The sequence below is a fragment of the Dunckerocampus dactyliophorus genome, chromosome 15, assembly GCF_027744805.1.
Source record: "Dunckerocampus dactyliophorus isolate RoL2022-P2 chromosome 15, RoL_Ddac_1.1, whole genome shotgun sequence".
In the NCBI taxonomy this organism is placed as follows: Eukaryota; Metazoa; Chordata; class Actinopteri; order Syngnathiformes; family Syngnathidae; genus Dunckerocampus; species Dunckerocampus dactyliophorus.
Window position 1 is genome coordinate 7,251,583 of NC_072833.1, and position 19,194 is coordinate 7,270,776.

A 19,194-nucleotide genomic window follows, 5' to 3' on the forward strand; every position below is an offset into this window, starting at 1 on the left:
AACAATATTTTCTTTATGACAACGTATTTATGTCTGTATTATGACAACGTGATAGGAAAAAGCCGACATTTTTGGTGTTGGTTTTACAGTTTGGTGCTTTTGCTCCAAATTTAAGTCACTAAGCACCCTACAGGCTTTCCTTATTTCCACTAGAGGGCAGAGAAGTGCTTCATATCAATTCCAATGGCCTTCAGGATTTTAGGAACATTTGCAACATTCAAATAAATACAAACAGGCAAACTTCATCTTTGCTGATCAAATATGTAAAAAGACAGTAAAACCACTTCCAACAGCATAATCTACAACGTTACCGTAGGTTTTGTTTTGTATAATGGCTGTTGATACTTATTAAAGATAATGTTCGTTAACTACATATACAAATGTACAAGAGGACAGAAGAATCTAATTTAAGATGCTTGTGGTCAGTTTTACCTTTTGCAAAGCACATGGGCTGCTTTTGTGGATGTTGTTTGGGATGTAGGTTTAAAAAAACAGGCCTAAAAGTAATGTATACTACAAATGAAACACTCCCATCGGATTTTTAAATATTTATTCAACCAAAAAACAAGAACCGAAAACAGTATCTGGAACAAGAGACACGATCAACATTCAAAGTGTGAAAAACAGATTTTCGTAAAGTGCAAACACAAGAAAAGAAAGCCTCACTTATAATATTCTGTAAATATTCTATATTTATGAACATAGACAAACACCACATAGAAAATTAGAATTTCAACACACATACACACACAGAAGTAGTCAGCATATAAAACAAATCTATACTGCTTAGGTTGTGCACTAAACGTGATGTACGTAAAATCAGTAGTTGTTTCCTCTTGTGCAAGTTTCATTACGGTATGTTTTTTGTTTAAAAAAAAAAAAAAAGCATTTTCCCATAATCTAATACATTCTAAATGCCATTCACTCTGATTTCGGATGAAGGCACGTGACAGAGGACTTGTTCATGATGGCGCCATGATACCATGTCAATAACTGCTTTAAAATAACTTTGGTAACCTTTTTTTTTTTTTATCCCCGATGAGGTCAGCGTTTGGTACTTGACGTCACTGCTGTATGCGTAATATTGTAAACATTGTGTGAGATTTAATGATAAGCAGGTAGTTAGAGGAACTATTCATGAATGCATCACAAAGACAAAAAAACAAACAAACAAACATACAAAGCCTTGACCCTTTTGGATTAAAAAAATACAAGACTGTTAAATATTCCATAAAATCCACCCCGAAAAACTGCAGTAGAGAAGGTTTGATGAGCATTAATGGTGTTGAAAAAGTGCTCAAACGAGTGCTGGATTGGATTTTTGCCCGCCCCAATCACGTCTTCTGCCTTCCCCTGATGTTCATTTCAAAATAAGGGTCCTCACGTTTGCCTCGATACTGAGGGATCTTCCTGCTGGTGGTGGACTCGGCTTTCGTTTTGACATCAGTGGCGGTCTTGTGGGCGGCAACCGCCTGCGTCTGAGTGAGCTCAGGTTTGACGTGGTTGGTGGGAGCTGAGGGTTTCTGCAACACTTTCTGTGTTGTGGTGGCGGCTTTCTGATTGCTGTGGGGGGAGGGGCCTGCGTTGCCCCCAGGGACCCGCCCAGGGATAACGGTGCCACGTGGAAGGGGGGCGCCAGCCTTAATCGGGGCTAGCCCCTTGCCTTTGGCTGCGGTGTCCTTAACGGGCAGGGAAGATGCATATTTTGGCGTCACAGGGGAGGGTGGGTTGGCTGGGCGAACTTGAGGAGTTGGCGTCGCCGCCCTGGAAGCTGGGGACGCTGCGGCACGTGCCGCTGCTCGCACCCGCCTCGCCGCCTCTAGACGGAGGCGTGAGGCAGGGGATCCGGGACGGCGTTGTGCCAGGCGAGAGCGCTGGCCGGCACCCGCTGGGGGTCGGGCATCTTTCGGGGTGGGGGCGATGGTGGGGCGAGGCACAGTTGGAGCAGTGGGCGATGTGCAGGGACTGGATGGTTTGGGACATTTAGAAGATGGCTCGGGGCAAACTGGACTCCTGGGCTGGGAGGCGGCGGTCCGAGGGGACGGTTTAACCCTCAGTTTGGACACAGGGGACAGGTCCGGTGTTGAGGATGGTGTCACAGCTCTACGTTGGACTTGCACACCTGAACTGGGAGGCTGCTTAGAGCTGCCCATAGGTGTGGCTGGCAAAGAGGAGGAGCCTTTGGTGGCGACAGGCAGGGGCAGCTGAGTGGGCTTCCTGGGGGCGGGCGGTGTCATCTGGAGATTCTTCTTTGGCGCCTTCCTGGGTAACGTGGGCGTACAGGCAGGAGAGGCTGTGTAGGAACGACACGTCTGACCCAGGACGGTCGGCTTGCAGACCGTGCTGGACGAGGAAGACGATGATGAAGCGGAGGAGGAATCAGATGAGGAGATGAGGTCGTTGACAGCCGCGAGGGGGTCCATGTCAGGGGGTGGGACCGTGTTGCTGTGGTGACCCCCCAAGCCGGGCGGACCTTTCTGGAAGGCCAGGATCTTCTGCTCCAGGGTGGTGAACTGCAGCACGCGCAGCGGGTCATATTTGGTGAGGAAACCACGCAGCGTGTCCCAGCCGCCGCCGACACGCACCATCACATGTTTGCCGTGCAGCATCTGAGGACACAAATGGACAAATATGATCTGAAACCGTGAAAGGAGGACACCCTCTTCTTGACTGAAGCCTACTTAGCTAGCGCTGCTCTTCATGATGTAATCGACTGTTAGAGGATAACAAGCTTACAGCAGCGCAAACAGCTTCCACTTCTTTGCGCTGGTACGAACATGGGCACAGGATTTTTAGCGGCACATGAAACTTCAACTCCATCAGGACGGTTAGCCGTATGGGACAACATTAGCAAAAATACAACAAACAATAAAGACACTAAATTAAGAAATGCTCTAATGCTATGATGGGGCATTCGTTGGATGCAACTTTAACTGATTTGGAATGCATGAGAGGCTGGAAAGGAAAACGTAGCTCTTTCAGTATATTTCACAACACAGCAAAAGCAGAACCAATGTTGTAATAGCGGTAAGGAGAAAACTGCTCGGCCTGCTTTAATACATCTGATGACCTCATTGTCGACAACAGTATGGCGCCACACGCCTGACTTTCACACCAACAGTTGAGTGGTGCAACCCGCATTTTAAAGCGCACGCAGAGGTTGACAAAGCAAGTAAAGCTGCTGGATTCTGCCATCTTGTGGAGTTCATTAGACAGGACAACAGTTGTTCATGCCAAAGTTTTACAATGTTTGAACCCACCGCTATTCTGAGACCCCGGCGTCATTTGCGCCATGCTCTTATTTCCAAAATTTGACAACTCAAATTTAATTGGGAGTGCATGAGAAAGTGGAACATAAAAGCTGTCTCTAAGTACATTGCACAACACATCAGCAATAGAACCAATGCTGTAACAGTGGTAAGAAGCACTCTGCTCATCCAGCTTTAACATCGCTGATGAGGAGTCATTGATGAGTCATGAGTCCGGGGGGGGGCATTTTCCAGATGCAGCTGTTTTTTTTGTTTTTGTTTTTTAATTATTGGCCCTCGGCATATTGTGCAAATAAAATTAATTTATTATTAATGAGGTAGATTAGTGGATATTACACTAATTTGTCACGAAGAACACAAAGCTGAGACGTGGATGTTTTGTTAGCATATATTGATTGGTTTCAGCATCTTTCATGCACAAAAATGTACCATCAACCTTTACCAATATTTCTCTATGCGGTCATCCTGCAGTATATATATTTCAGAGCATTTTTGGTAATTCATTTTGGAAAAGGGTGTCCATAAAGATGCCTGAACTTGCAATCAGTAAACATTTGGACTTTTATGTGTAGTTATTTGCATGTTAAGGAGATGAGACGGTAGCTGGCATTGTCAGGCTAACGTACACCTTGGCATGGAACAGAAGCTAAGACCAATTTAAACGGTTCAGGCACTAATTACTGTCACCTGGCTTTACACATGAACCCGTGTTGTGTTGCTCAGTAGATGACATTTATTGTGGCCCGAGCAGATGAAAACAAGGATTCCTTGTTTCAGAGGAATTATTCACTGGGGGAATATCAAATTCCAGTTGGAACAACGGGATCCTTCTTAATGCAACACACACTGCCCCTTTTGAGAGTTTGCATTACGGACGTGAAATAGCCTATGACCACCACTCAGTGTGTGCATGTGTGGGGCTCTCACTCGAATAAAGATGGTCTTGTCCCCGAGTCGGTAGCGACCCTCAGACAGGTACTCAATGGAGACCCTGTTGGAGCAGTTGCAAGGCGGCTCCTCCGCACCATGCTCCTGAAAGAAAAGATATAGCATGTCAAGATATTGTCTCCTGCTGGCATATTTGCACGGTAGATATTCTTACAGCATCTGTTTCCTTTGGGGGGGGGGGAGTGTTTCCAATAAAACCAGACAAGAAACCCATCTGACGCCACAATAAAATGATTTTTTTAAAAAAGTTGCTTTTATGTTTCTTTGGCTGCAGGACGCCACATATGTGTATATCCCTAAGTGTCACGTGCAGTAAGTAGCCTGTCACAGGTCGCCTGCGGAGGGTCACATGGCTTTGGTGTGTCATGTGCCCCGTGGGGCTGCCAGTGAAGCGGCAAAGCGTCGCCATCTTGGTTTGCACACGTGCCCCTGTCGTGACGCAGCGGCATGACAGCGGAGTTGAGGGCCCGTGCACATGACAAATGAAATCGATGCTTACATGTGTCACTCACGTACATAGCGGATGGAGATTAAATAAAAAGGTAATATATGATATGATATAATATAGTATCATATATTATAGCGTAATGTAACGTAAGAACTCTAAGCAAAATTAATTTGTAGATCATCTCTTGCTTTTTTATTGTCACTAGTCCAATAATTATGCTCTACTATTATTATTCATTAACCATGATGACCATGTTGTCCTTCCATCCATCTTTTTTCCATGCCGCTCATCCTCATTAGGGTCACGGGGGTATGCTGGAACCTATCCCAGCCGATTTCGGGCGAGGCCCTAATTACCGGGGTACACCCTGGACTGGTCGCCAGCCAACCGCAGGGCACATATAGACAGACAAACAATCATGCCCAAGCGGAGATTCGAACCCAGGTCTTCCCAATCTCCTGACTGTGTGGCCAACATGCTAACCACTCGGCCCACTAATACAGATTTGTGAGTCTAATTTCAGCAAGATAGGCCTCTCGTTTTAGTCTAGGAAAAGGAGAAATTATTTTATTTTATTATGAAATTACTTTATGCTATATTAAATCAAATTATAGCATATAAGGATCTCAAAATGTGTTGGCACTCACCCCAGACTGGTAGAGGCCGCCATGTTGGCAGCACACACTGAAGGTCTTAACTGCTGGGGGAGGCTCCTCGGTCAGCAGCAAGGTCTCTTCCAGCTCAATCTCCTTCTCCAGCTTGACCAGCACAGGAGGCTCCACGCCGTACCTGTTAAGTTCACATATAGCAGCGTTGTCATTCGGACGGAAAAGCTATGTCTTTATTAAAACGTTGCAGACGACATACTTGGAGACGATGCGTCCGATTTCCAACAGACAGAGACACACCTGCCGCGGCTCCTTATGCAGCACTGAGGAACAAAACAAACAAGTGAACATCCGAACTTTTGAGGGTGAATAACGTGAGGCAGCAGCTGTCCTCTCTGCTCCTGTTAGGCAACATATAGCGGTCAGAGCGGGACGACAGAGGTGCAACGTTTGAAAACGTGACATGGAAGTTAATGATTCCCCGAAGGGAGATGCTGGGTGAATCATGCAGAAGGGAACATGGATTCAGAGCAGAGAGCAGCAAATCTAAAGATATTTATAAAACAGCCCCACTTTATTTTTGTCAAGAAAAGCATGCAATTTGCTTTTGGAGAGCAATCACTAATAATGAAGTCATTAAAGTGTAAAAAAAAAAAAAAAAAGTACTCAGGGTTGATTGCACTGAAGGAACGATCTCATTACAGTACACCATTAAGAAGTGAGGATTAAAAGAACATAATCGCCTCGATGGGGGGCCTTTTAGTTAAGGTCTTAACATGAAAATGAGGCAACAGTAAAACCGTCAATAACGACGAACATTGCGGCCTATTTCACCAAAATGTTCAGATTTTGACAAGGTTTTAAGGAAATCTTATGCTACTCACGCTAAACAAGGTGAGGATGCGTTTCAGTTTAATGCTGCCAAAAATCTGGAACGGTCTTCCAGAAGATGTGCGACAATCCTCGACTTTGGCAATGTTCAAATCCAAGCTGAAAACAGTTCGACCGCCACAGTTCGCTGTGCATATGACAACTGAAAGTATTTTATCTGCACTCTTCATTTTTTATCTTTTTTTTGTTTTATGGAATGATTTATGAAACTTTATGCAATGATTTTTATTAAATGATTTTACCTTTCTTTTCTGTAAAGCACTTTGAATTGCCTTGTGTATGAATTGTGCTTTATAAGTAAATATTACTCTATTAAAGAGTAATACAAGTTTTCCACAAAACAATGAGCCGCCTGTGTTTTTAGATGGGGGACGGCCCGGCCCATAGCAGCACCCGCTGCTCGTTGAGAAGAGCGACATGTGCTTTTACGTCAGAGTCTACCAAAGTCTCTTCACTAGATTTATCGCAAGTGGCTTTTTGAAGAGTATGTAGGAGTCTGATTACTCACTACATGGAGCGAGAAAGTCGCAAAGTTGGCAACGCCGATCCCTCCTGTTCCATCCTTTTATTCTCTGGCAGAGCAGGCGCGTTTGCAATGTGTTTATAAGCGAGGGCGAATTGGTAGCGCCACATCTATTTGTGGCAGGTCGCCCAAAAATAAATGAATATTTGGGAAACACTGAAACCCGCACCTGGGGAAAAATACCTTCGCATATTGAGATCAATATGTGTATTTAAAAGTGGGGTATTTAAACCAGAGGTGTCCAAAGCGCGGCCCGAGGGCCATATGCAGCCCCGCAGTTCGTCTTTTTTTTGCCTTTTTACAAGATAGGTTTTTCAGGAATTAATTAAATAATGAACGCTGTTTCGTGGTTGACTATAGCCTATTATTAGTCAAAAATATGCATATTTATTCAAATTGTATGTATTCTTGGCCTAAATAAAGCATTTAAGCATGAAAATTGCTAAATGAAGGAAAATACAAAGCCTGGATACATGTACTATACAGTACAGGAAGTTATTGTTCAGAATCCTCAGCACCCTTAGAATCTTCTGCACCCTCATGCAGCACCCACCCACATGTTGTGTCTCTTACATGTGCTTCCTACGTTGTTGTCACACAGCGGAAAGTAGCTTTGCTCTTGTGAGTGACTGATTTCTCAGAGCTTTTATGTAAACTCCACAATGGCTTCTAAACATGCTGTCTTTTCTACTATCTTGTTTACGCCTAATTTCTGTCATATTTTCTATTACAATACAGTACAGTATTATGTTTACTATTCTTTGAGTGTACAGGTGATTATTCTGTGCTGTCTAATGGGCTCTAATAATGTTAAAAAACATATTTAGAAGGTTTTAAACAGGTTTTCTATGCTCTAAGTACAAAAATATTCCATTTATTAACATTTATTCATAAATGACAGAAATTAATTTATCATGGTCGGGTCTAGTACCAATTAACAGCGATAAACGAGGGATTACTGTAAGGAGCCGCTCGCATCCTTTGATTTTTCCCTTGGACACCCCTGATTTAAGGTTTTAGGATAATGGATGCAGTCCCCTACCGAGACCCTCAGACTCAAAGAGGTACGTCTCCTCCACGCCGATGTGCCGACACCAGGCCAGGAAGTTGGCTGTGTTGTCTCGAGCAAAGAATGAACCCGGAGAAGCATCGCGTTTACAGGCGACCTTCCTCATGGGAAACAGCTGTTGGGTAAAAGAAACTTTTAATATAGTGGAGCATAAATCAACGCACAAGCCTTCAGGTGAGGAGCTGACATCTGACTCACCTTGCTGAGTGCAGAGGGGCAGCTCTGGGCGATTTTAGTCTGCAGGACGCCGATAAGATGGCAGAGCTTCACGCCGTTGTTAAGCTCTTCCATGAAGAACTCGGCTCTTACCTCCTCTTCTGCAAAAGAAATGAAGCAACATTTAAGTCTAAAAGCAAGCATAAAAGATCCCATTCTCAGAGGCCCTTTATAGTCTTTATACTTTATGTCAGTCCACAACATGGGACAAGGCGGGGCGGGGGGGGTGGGGGTGGGGTGGGGGTGGGGGGGGGGGGGTGGGGGGGGGGGACAAAAGCACCCAAAATAAGCCTTGGGGCCCTCCCATGGTCCTTCATTGTAAATCAGTCCCCTGAGGCCACTGAATTCTCATGGGGGACAAAGCCCACAATGCGCAGAACACAAAGTGAAAATTGATTGCTCCACTAAAAGTGTATTCCACACAACAGAGGCTTGAAACTGACGCCCCCCCGCCCGCCACCTGCATTTCTGCAAAAAACATGGCGTACAGGTCATTCCAGTCACGTTCCCAATAAGTCTTGTTGATTGCTCAGTACCACCCCGCATTCCTCGTGGGACTCACGGACTGGGTGATACTAAAACCAACAGTAGGGTCAGTTTCAATTTCCACCCTGCTCCATTATGTACCAAAAAAGAGACAAAAGATGTCAGAATAATGGCGGAGACAGGCGGGATGAGGGATTTTGTTACACTGCTGGTTTCCGAGGACAGCTCAGGGCCACTTGGAAACAGCAGAATCCAAATCCAATTACATGGGAGAAACTGATAGTGGATCTACAGTATTGTGGTCAGCTATTGAAGAGTTTGGACATATTCAACCAGCACAAAAGATGAACTAGGACCTTTTATTTTGACCGTGCACCAGCTGAGGTCACAATTCCAGCTCTCAAACACTAAACATTAGTAATGGACGATACCACGGATTTTTTAACAATATGATACCAAGTAAAGCAGACCTTGGAATCATAATGATACCAATATCAATGCTTTGGCAAAGCAGTGAGTTTGAGAAATCATTTATCATTAACGCACACAATATCGGTTGTCAAATCAAACACCATAAATACACTAGTTTATGTTAAAAAGATACACCTAGACCTACAGTATAATACACAATACTTCGTTTCAGTTTGCTATATTACTATTAGCTGAAAAGTGGGCTAATTTAGTCTGAATAAACACCGGTTTGGATACTTACAATAAGAGTAGGAAGGAAAAGTAGTTCCTGTGAACGCATTACCACTGTGAGCGTAGCAACACAGCACAGCCAATATTAGGAAATTCTAATGTTAATTCCAAAGGCCTCTCTTGAACATACATCTCTCACAAAGGTGTCAAAATATCACTATCGATATCAGTATTGGAAACCATATTGAGATTTTGGTATCAATCAGCCAATCGCTCCTAAACACATAGCTCCGCCATCACCAAAATACAACCATGTCCATGAAAGCATTCAATTACCAATAAATTAGATAAATTATTTTTTTTCTAATTTCATTTTTTTATGTGATGAGAGAATCTTTTCCGGAGTGTTCTGAACTCCTGTTTCAACGGCAGTATTGTACTGAGCGGCGGTCTGATATAGCTGGCGCCATGTTGTACTCTTTACACGGCAAACTACGGCGGTATCTCAGGTTTCGTTATTAATTTGACAAAAACAAACAAAAAACGAGGCAAATCCAATGAATCAATTCCAGACACACACAATGATATTAATACATGTAGATTTTATAGAGAATAATTGTAGTTTTACATGCCGAAAACGGAGTGAAATAATTTTAAATGACGAATGGATGGAACTTATTGTTGCAGCGGACTTCTCGTGCATCCCGACGAGATCGAAATCAATCTCAACCTTTTTTATCATTGTGGTGGCACTCACAAATTTCTTTTGCCCCATGGCGGGTTATTTAACAGTCACACTCAATAATAAAATGCACAGTGAGTCAGCAACATTTAGGGTGCTATGTTTAGCCACTCAATTTCGTAGGAGGATACAGTACAGGGCAAACTGACTAGTTTGTTATGTGCAATATTTTACAAAAACCGAAGCAATGTTTGCGTGAAAATGTTCATCGAAAATCGAATCACACAAAAACTGAAGCTTTCGAAAATCGAGGTTTGACTGTAGTTGAGACTAAATCTCCTTGCAACCAAGTCGTGCACTCCGTTCCAACTCAACAGCTTCACGACACGATTACGGAGCAATAAAAAGTAGAACTTACCAAGCATGCCCGTGAGCCATATGGCGAGGTCCTCCTGCATGGGCACCAGGGTGGCTTCATGTCGCACCGCCAGCCACTGGTCGTATTGGAAGACGTCAGCGAGGCCCGGGCCGTGCCGTTGTGCCAACGGGCAGCGAGGACTCCGTGGGCTAAGCAAGGGGGCGTCAAACTTCTCTCCAAACCATACCTGGGGAGGAAACAACAGTCAGTCAGGGGTCAAATTTTGTTTGTAGCTGCTAAAATTTACATGCAGTATTTCTACGTACAACAACTACATGACCTCAAACTTGAATGGTGGTACGACATCCTCCTTGTTTATGATACTGTATAAGTTGGTCAACAAAGCGGTTTATCAGGCTCTAATAATAAGGTGAGCTCAAATGACATTCTCTCTCCAAATACTACTACTATTGCTGGAGTCAGGTGACGTGCAATGAATGCCAATTGTTCCCTTTCCCAGTGAAGTTTTAGTGGGCGTTGAAGGGTTTACGACCCGTGTGAAAAGGGGTATTCTATCGTTGTTGACACCAGAGATCAGGTCGTTTATTGTTATTCCGGGAACAAACAAACAAAAAAAACATACAATTGTATCCTACTAGTAATGTACTGTGGAACCCGCTTATGTCGACGAACCGTCTCCGTGCTCTTGTTATTACTTAAAAATGCTAACTAGAGTCGGCATCGACAAAAGAGTTGAGACCCAAATGAGTAAATCCTATGAATAATGTAGTAGTCGTATGTAGTATTGTCAACTATTGTTGCTAAGCAACTATTGTGTAGTTATACAGCATTGAATTGTGCACACAGTGACTTCCTGTTCAGTGCAAAGTAAGCCTAAAAAATAAGAATGGCAGTACAGTGAACCCTCTTAAGTGGGTCCCGCCTATATAAAGTGAGGGAGCGATGTTCGACCCGCAATGTAGTCCCGATCCACCGTGCTCTCATTACATATAAAAGTACTGATAAATTCCCGCTTAATCTAACGTCAACCGCTTTTCTCCAAGTAAAATTTGAGACGCAAATGATTCAATTGCATGAAAAATGGGGGGGGTTTATGGCGATGTGTTGTAGTATTAACATCCTCATTATTGCCATCCAGCGTGAAACAACACCGACATAACTACTGTCTCGTTATACAGCATTAAACACACACAGTGACTTCCTGTTCAGTGCAAGGTAACCTTCAAAATAAAAGCATGGTAGTATTAACCACAGCAACTAACAAAATGCACCCATTCCATTCCATTTCATTCTCCTTATGTCTCTGGCCAAAGCCACAACTTAAAAACAATGGTTTGCTTTGGTTATGGTCAACAACCGCTTATGCCGCCAGCTAGTCCGAAGGGCGTCGACATAAACAGGTTCAGCTGTACTGAGGAGGAAAAAATGAGAAAAACTTGTGGCAAAATGGACACACCCCAGCAGAGTAATAACAGTGATTTGAGCTGCTCTATTTCCTGCTTGGTGGGTGGCATTTTCGGTGACTCGTCCATGCACGAGAAGCGGGCCAGCGTCACCCACGTGCTGCCTCACCTCCTCCTTTTACCCGGTGCATGGCCGCTTGTCACGCCTAATTGTTTAAGTAAACCTCACAGCTGTTGTAACCTCAAAGAAGACATACAGTAAAGCGAGCACTTGCACTTCACTGCCTAAATGGCCGTCAAGTGATGTGTTCACAGCGCCCGGAGCAAGCCACTGATCCCGCCTCCTCATCCTCGTGTCCTCTCATATCCATCTCATGTCTCCGCCCTGCCTCCAGTCCTTCATACACTCCATCCAATACATTCCTTCATTGTTTACAAGCAGGCGGAGGGAACTCTCAAAATCATAAGCAGATGTGCATTAGGATGACTCATCCAGACAGATATTACATAATTTATAGCCAGATGACCCCCACCCTTCCCTTCCACATGGCTTTAATCTCAGTGTCCATCACATGTCACAACAGCAATATTAGGCCATTTCTTCCGCTGTGATGAGTTACTGTGCTCAGAACAAGGCAGAGTCTTGTGCAAACAGGAAACTTTGTGATCAGTGGGACAGAGACTGTACTATACACAAATGTTCATCAGCAGAGCGACGACACGGCGGCATATTTGCTCTCTTTTTTCATTAGAGCCGCTTCAATGACGCATTCGAACAAACTGGCAACTATATCGCGTTAGATTTAACTATGCCTGCACTATTGAGAGTTTTTTTTTTTCAGTTTTCTGTTCACGATTCAGCATTCACAGCCCCGCATGTTCAAATTATTTTGTTCATTTGCAAAAAAAAAAACTTGCCCATTTGTGCTTTTCTCAACAATAGGCATATGATAGTGAAAAAAACAGACTACTGTCCCTTCAAATAACGCAGTGGTTCACAGAAATGTTTTTGCATCCCCCGATTTAAAATACTATTAAGAAACTGATAATATCTATTCATTTATCTGTACTGTACAGACTGAACTCGAAACTGAAACCAGCGAAATGCAACAAAATGGAGAGCAGTGAAGCATACAAGCATATTCAAGAGTCAAACCGTATGCTGAGTACGACAAATTCATACATGTTGGCAGGTCACTAATATGAAAAGGCCTCCCTGCCTCTGATGACGCCCCGACAGTTCACCGCCCCCACCCCGCTCCACTATTTGAGAAGCACTGAAATAATATATAAACATCAAAAACCTTGTTTATCCCACATAACTAAATTCAACTAATATCCTCAAGGATATTTCTCAAACTTTAATTAAACCCCTCAAAAATGTTCCCATGCACTTGTGCGATTCAAATGAAGTCAATTTCAAGTTATTTATACAATTACGAGAGTTTATTCCACTTCAGGCCACTTTGACTCATCTAATGAAGTCATCATCTAACTTGATTAGATAAAAACAGTCCCCGAAAGGCAACATCTGACCACAGAGCGGCTGGGGTCAACACGAACTCCGAAATAACGTTTTCATTAGAATGAAGCAGATGAACGGCACATGCACACTACACCGGGAGAAAGTGTTTAAAACAACAACAAAAGAAATACACCTGATGTTCTAAGGCAGGGGTGTCCAAGGTGCGGCCTGGGTCCATTTGTTGCCCGTGGCTGCAATATAATTTAACAAGAAAAATAAAATAAAAAAACCCCACAGCAAAAATCAGCATAATTTTAAAACAATAAAATCGTAAAAATAATGTAAATTCAGTAGCTAAAAGAAAAAAAAAACTTAAAAAAGTTGTTTTATTATGTAAAACAACAACAACAACAAAACAAATAATGTTGTAATTTTTGGAAAATTAGGTTTAAGAAAAAGTTATAATATTATGAGAATAAAGTCAAAATATTATGGGAATAAAGTCAGAATTTCCCAATTTACAGCAGAAATGGGAAAAAAACAGTTGTAATTTTAAGAGAACAAAGTTAAAATATTAATAGAAAAAAAGTCAAAATTTTACGAGAATATGTAGTATTATGAGGAAACATTATGTAAATTTAATAGCATATAGTTGAAATATTAAAGAAAAAATATGCAATTTTTAAAAGTCATAACATTATGAGAAACCAAACCAAATAAAGTTGGGGGTGGGGGAAAACTTGTAACAGTTATAATATAGTTTCAAAAGTTATAATACTATGGGAATAAAGTCACAATATTAAGAACAAATTTTACGAGAATTATTCAAAAGTATAAAGTTGAAATATTTGGGGGGGGGGGACACCAAAAAGTTGATACTAATAATGATTTCATAATACTACTGCTACTACTATAATACTTATTAGCTACATGCTGGTTTACAAAATAACAAAGTGGCCCTTGAATCCTTTCATTTTCCATATGTCGCCCTCACATTCCTGTTCTAAAGTTAAAACGTGACCTGACATCAAAAGTGCCAAATGGACGCAGATGGACACAGACGTTACATAACAGAAACTCACGTGACATAAGCGCTTCTTGACATTGTGCTAATTAGAAACTAATGCAGAATAGTGCAGCATTAACAACATGTTATGCAAAAAAACCCTCTCCTGATTAAGACGTGCAGTATTTCTTTAATGCAGATCTGCGTTGAGAGCAGATTAGGAGCATTCTCAGTTGAGCTAATCTTCAATTTCCTTAAACCACCTCTGTTTTGATTGGGCAGAGGAATGCGGGTTGGTAATCCAGCAAATAATGCAACCTAGCCATGGAGATTTAAAACAGCATGTGCCTCTTCATTAGATTTATCCTCATCGAGTTTAGCCGATGCTCTTAACTTGAGCCACTTACACCGAGGGCCTCCAAACCTCCTGGAACCGTAATTCAAAGGTCAAGAGGGAGGATGCGACCAAGCAATATTATTATCAAAGTATGTCAAATGGAGCAGAAATACCATTACTCAGTATCGCCGCAATCATATGACTCCAGTGCTAATGCTACGACGTTCTTAGTGTCCTTTCAAAATGATTCTCATCTGGGGAACGTGTAATGTGGAAAAGTGGAAAGTACAGCTTGATCGAATGCCACAATTTGAACCCATTCACATGGCTGTTTTTAAGCTGCCTATTATACAAAGAGTATTTAAAAAACAACAACAACTCAGCCACGGAAGCAAGCTGAAAGATGATTGGATGATACGGAAATAGCAGGGTGGGACTAAAGATTAAAGAGCAGGCATTATAATAGACAAAAGGGGAAAAAAAAGTCAAAAACTGAACACAAAACCCCAACTTAGTCTGGATTGTGACACATTTTGGGCAATAAGGACAAAAAAAGCCTCTTATCTAGAGGAATTCCACATTAATATTTTGGGGTTTCCCTTCAGTTCCTTGTGTAAAGCCATGTGAAAAAATATGGTTGTGTTCAAAATGCTATAATCATTAGACAAATGGTCAATGACTTTTGGGCAAGCCCCACCCGTGCCTCAAAGATATTGTGCTTGATGGCGGCCATCTTTGTCAATCAATCATGCTCAGATTTCACTCACATGTGCTTGTCGGTCCCCAAAAAGGTGTCAAATTTCGAGGCAATTCGGCAAAACACCTCAAAGTTACAGCGGGTGTTTTATACAATGCATTGAGCTGTGTGAGAAATTTCAAGTCAGTCCGAATTTGTGATTTAACCATGTGGTTTGTTTGTTAGAAAAATAATAGCACAGGCAACAGGGTGGGGTTGCATGTTTTGGCAAAGTTTCACCCATTTGTGTCCAGCGGTTCAGGAGTAGAAGAGTTACTTGCACCAAAAGACACATAATCCTGTTTACATGTCTTGACTTAAGTAAAGACCACATTACATCCATTCCACTTCCATTAATTAGCATAAATGAATGACAAATGCAAATGACATAACTCTGCCTGCAAATACACGTGCCGATAGTACTCTAAAAGAACACTTAAACTCGCAGATGCTCGATTTAAATGACTGTGATGCATTCGTAGACGTGCACATATGCTACTCGCGCTTCCATGACTGCATACGTTTTCAGCACCAGTGAACACAACGCCCAGAATGTGAGCGGGGTTTATTGAAGGCAGCTCTGCTCGGCATGCGTGACGCAGCCTTAGCCACAGATGCAGAGTCATTACAGTGTAATACGGATCAATATTACCTCGGGGGGGGGGGGGTCTTAGATAACACTCAGTCGATAAACTGATTTTGGGCTTCACTGTCTTTTGTGTTTTTGATGCTACAAACACACAAAAAAGTAGTCTTATAAAAGTAGTTTTATACAGATGTAGCTGAATTCTGCTGTTTGTTTTTTTTTTTTAAATGGAGATGCTGAACTATGCTATTAAGAAATGAATCTGATACAACACAACACACAAGGATGCACATCTTGAAATTAATGGTCCGAGGAGGCTTGTGTACTGTAGTCCCAAAATACGTAACTTGACACGTTTGTTGTTTTGGATTTTTACATGCTTGACATTCGTTGCTGGGAGGGGAAAGGAAAAAACAAAACAAAAAAAAAAAGTTTGGCACATTCCAGCTACCCCTCCCAAAAATGTGCAAAAGACACTCCTTGGGATCCGGATAGCGGAACGCCAGACATGCATGACGAGAACAAGATGGCATGCTGTGACACAGGTGGGCTTGCTTCACTTGCTAAGTGGGAGACAGATATCAACATTTTTTTTATGTAATCAAAATAACTGGCAGTGTGGTGGTGATTTATGGTCTCTATTTGGACAAGCTGACTCTCAAGTGCGCTCGCCTTGCGGGGGCGCTAAAAAGAAGCAGACAATGCTGCAAGAATTACAGTTTTGCCACAGTTTCATGAATGTCGAGCATTAATAAACGACATGAATTAATTTGTGAACTTACCTGGATGCCAGTCTGGACAGCCATGACTGTGATCACAGATGATTCACTTCTTCATTCTGTGGGAATAGAAAAAAATCTGTTCATTGGAGGTCCCAGAAGGATAGCTGATGGGGGACTTTCTTGTTGAAATTGACTGAAAATTATTCATCGAGTCAAAAATATGGCACACTTTCACTGGTCAGTACATTCATAATAAAAGACATTTGATAAGAAAATGCAATGAAGTAATGTGAATGAAAGATGCCACCGGCGAGGCTTGCTGACGCCGTTGGCCGTCAGTGGGTAAAACCAGGGCAGTGGAGCCAACTCGCCCTGGCAGGCTGGGTGCGGGGAGAGAGACAAGGAAGTGTTGGCCAACGACAGTGCAGCGTACGTCCTTAAGTACAATGGCAGCGTTTGTTTGTGATGCAGCTCATTGAGTAAAACCGAAAAAAATGTTTTTTTAAAAAAAGTTGTTGTGCAGCCCTATTTGTCAAACAAAAACAGCTTATTCCCAAGAATAGAACTTGTTGAAAGATATTGCTTGCTGCAATTTTTATCGTTATTAACCAGTGGTTCCAAACCGGTTTGGCCGCGGGACCCACCATCACCCCTCAATGACAATTGATGACCCAAATTGCAGGAATTATTCAATTCAAATTTCTCATATACTGTATCTTATACTTTAAGGGACTGTTTTCAACACAACGTGAGCTGCAGCACTGAGACGCTTTCACTTTATGGCGCGCTCTTTTCTAGCGGAGTTCTGCAGCTGTGTGTCGGGCGGACGTCACGTTAGGTCTCCACTTGATGTCCCACTCAAGCTTGACAGTCGCCCAGAAACCTGTCATGCACCTCACAGCTGCATAGCAAGCGATTAGCAGACAAGAACGTGGGGTGCATTCACAGACATTGGGTCATTACAATATTTTTTGTGGGATGACCCACTAAAAACAGCTGCGCGAGCCACTTTTGGGTCCCAACCCACCACTTGAGAACCACTATTATTAACTCATTCAATACCAAAGACGTATTTATACGTTTTTATAAACCCGAACACCCGATCCCAAAGACGTATTTATACTTGTATTTGTTTTTGCGCGAGAGGCAAAAAGAGGTGATGACGCAACTGCACACTAAATGATGTCACTGTTAGAGCAGTTTTAAGCCATAAAAATGGTCACAAGGTAACAGAAGTGAATTTGATAAGAGCTTGGCTTGGATCTTTTGCATATATAAACACAAAGAGGAAGTAGGAGAGCATGGAGGAGTGTAGCGTGTGGAAGGTTACGTATTGTAGGGGCATTTTAACACATGCGCACACACACACGCACGTGCACACACACAGTTTAGTTTCAAATGTGAAAAATGTAAATAGTTCATTGTGTTATATTTGTAAATAAATTGTTATTTTGATGTAAAACAACCTTTTTTGTATTGTTTATGACGTGGCATAGTTCAGATATTTGAGGCGTCACAAAAAGCAAAACATTTGCGTCAAAGTGAAAGTTATGCTTAAAATGTATCTTTTCACAAAAGGCTGGTTTTGTCCCTTTTCTTGTTGGGAACTGATCTTTTCCTGAAACTTACCTATGTTCTACTGCTGATTACTAAAGAACGGAAAGAGGTAGAAACAAACTTTTTTTTCCTGATGAAAGACAAGCGTCCAATCTTTCTTTTGGTAGGTTCCATGTTTACACAGCCATTCAACACAATATTCTGTGTGCCTTGAAAAATGAGTCAAAATCGTCTAAAATGGCCAACACTGAAGGGATTGCCGTTTGAAAAATGGTTGGGATTGAATGAGTTAACAACAGTTACTTGTATAACTTATCCTATCGCTCACTAGTCAACAAGAACGACAAATACATGGTTGTAGACGATCACAATGTATCCCAACACGTATCATCCAATAAATTTACTCAACAGTCAGAATTCCATTTGCATTATTTATACTTAGGAAAATTAATTCAATATAAAAAAAGGTGTCTTTGAATGGATTGTTTTGGTAGCAACAATGTCCACTGTAGTTTAACATCATTGGCTTTCTGTCCTAGATCTACATCTGACCTTCTTCTGCAGCAACATCACGTCATAGAGTATTATCAGACCACTCTGTTTTTGTTGGCTTTTTTTTTGTGGCTAGTCTGCTGGAGTCTTCTGACTGGCAAGTCACGCTTGTGTCACAGATCACATTAAAAACGTCCTATATAACATTCTTGTATCATGTACAGCTTAAAATGAGCAATAGGATGTTGGTGAGCGCCCTGAGGGGTGGAATGAGGAGGTAAGTTTGAGGCAGCCCGCACTGTTATTTCTACTGAATGCACAGTGACTTTTAGTTGATGAGACTTTCTCACAAGGAAGTGACGGGGTTAGCCTCGGTGCTCCTCTTTTGCCCTTTCCCACACAGGATGTGAAGAATTACCCCCTCGACTCAACTGACTGTCCCTGTGGCTTTGGGGGAGGAAAGCAATCACAGCATGACGATCCTAATAACATTGATAATTTGGTCAACACAGCTGAGGCAATACTCCTCCCCCCTTCAAGCACACACAGCAGCATCCCACAGCAACCCTCCTCTATACAAACATCACCCCTTACAACCTTAAACACCAGACTAGCTCTGAGAAAGTACAATTTAAAGGCAACTCCTACGTTGTCATGCAGAAACATCTCGTATCTCACATCAACGCCAGTCTCCCAGTCGTCCGACAGCAAAACTACAGCCTAGGGGAC

The 19,194-nt window shown here is 42.3% G+C and overlaps 1 protein-coding gene across 2 annotated transcripts in view; it reads right to left on the bottom strand.

Moving 5' to 3' along the window:
* Nucleotides 1–511: 511 nt before the first annotated feature.
* The window catches only part of gas2l3 (growth arrest-specific 2 like 3), a 31,214-nt gene continuing 12,531 nt past the window's right edge, over nt 512–19,194 (bottom strand). For both annotated transcript variants that reach the window (XM_054753158.1, XM_054753157.1), the window contains exons 2-9: nt 16,477–16,532; nt 10,201–10,387; nt 7,955–8,073; nt 7,730–7,871; nt 5,533–5,596; nt 5,313–5,454; nt 4,197–4,301; nt 512–2,609 (exon numbers count right to left, since the gene is read on the bottom strand). In XM_054753158.1, the coding sequence (XP_054609133.1) occupies nt 1,335–2,609; nt 4,197–4,301; nt 5,313–5,454; nt 5,533–5,596; nt 7,730–7,871; nt 7,955–8,073; nt 10,201–10,387; nt 16,477–16,500 (2,058 nt within the window). In that variant the 5' untranslated portion in view covers nt 16,501–16,532 and the 3' untranslated portion in view covers nt 512–1,334. The remainder of the gene's footprint in view (nt 2,610–4,196; nt 4,302–5,312; nt 5,455–5,532; nt 5,597–7,729; nt 7,872–7,954; nt 8,074–10,200; nt 10,388–16,476; nt 16,533–19,194) is intronic.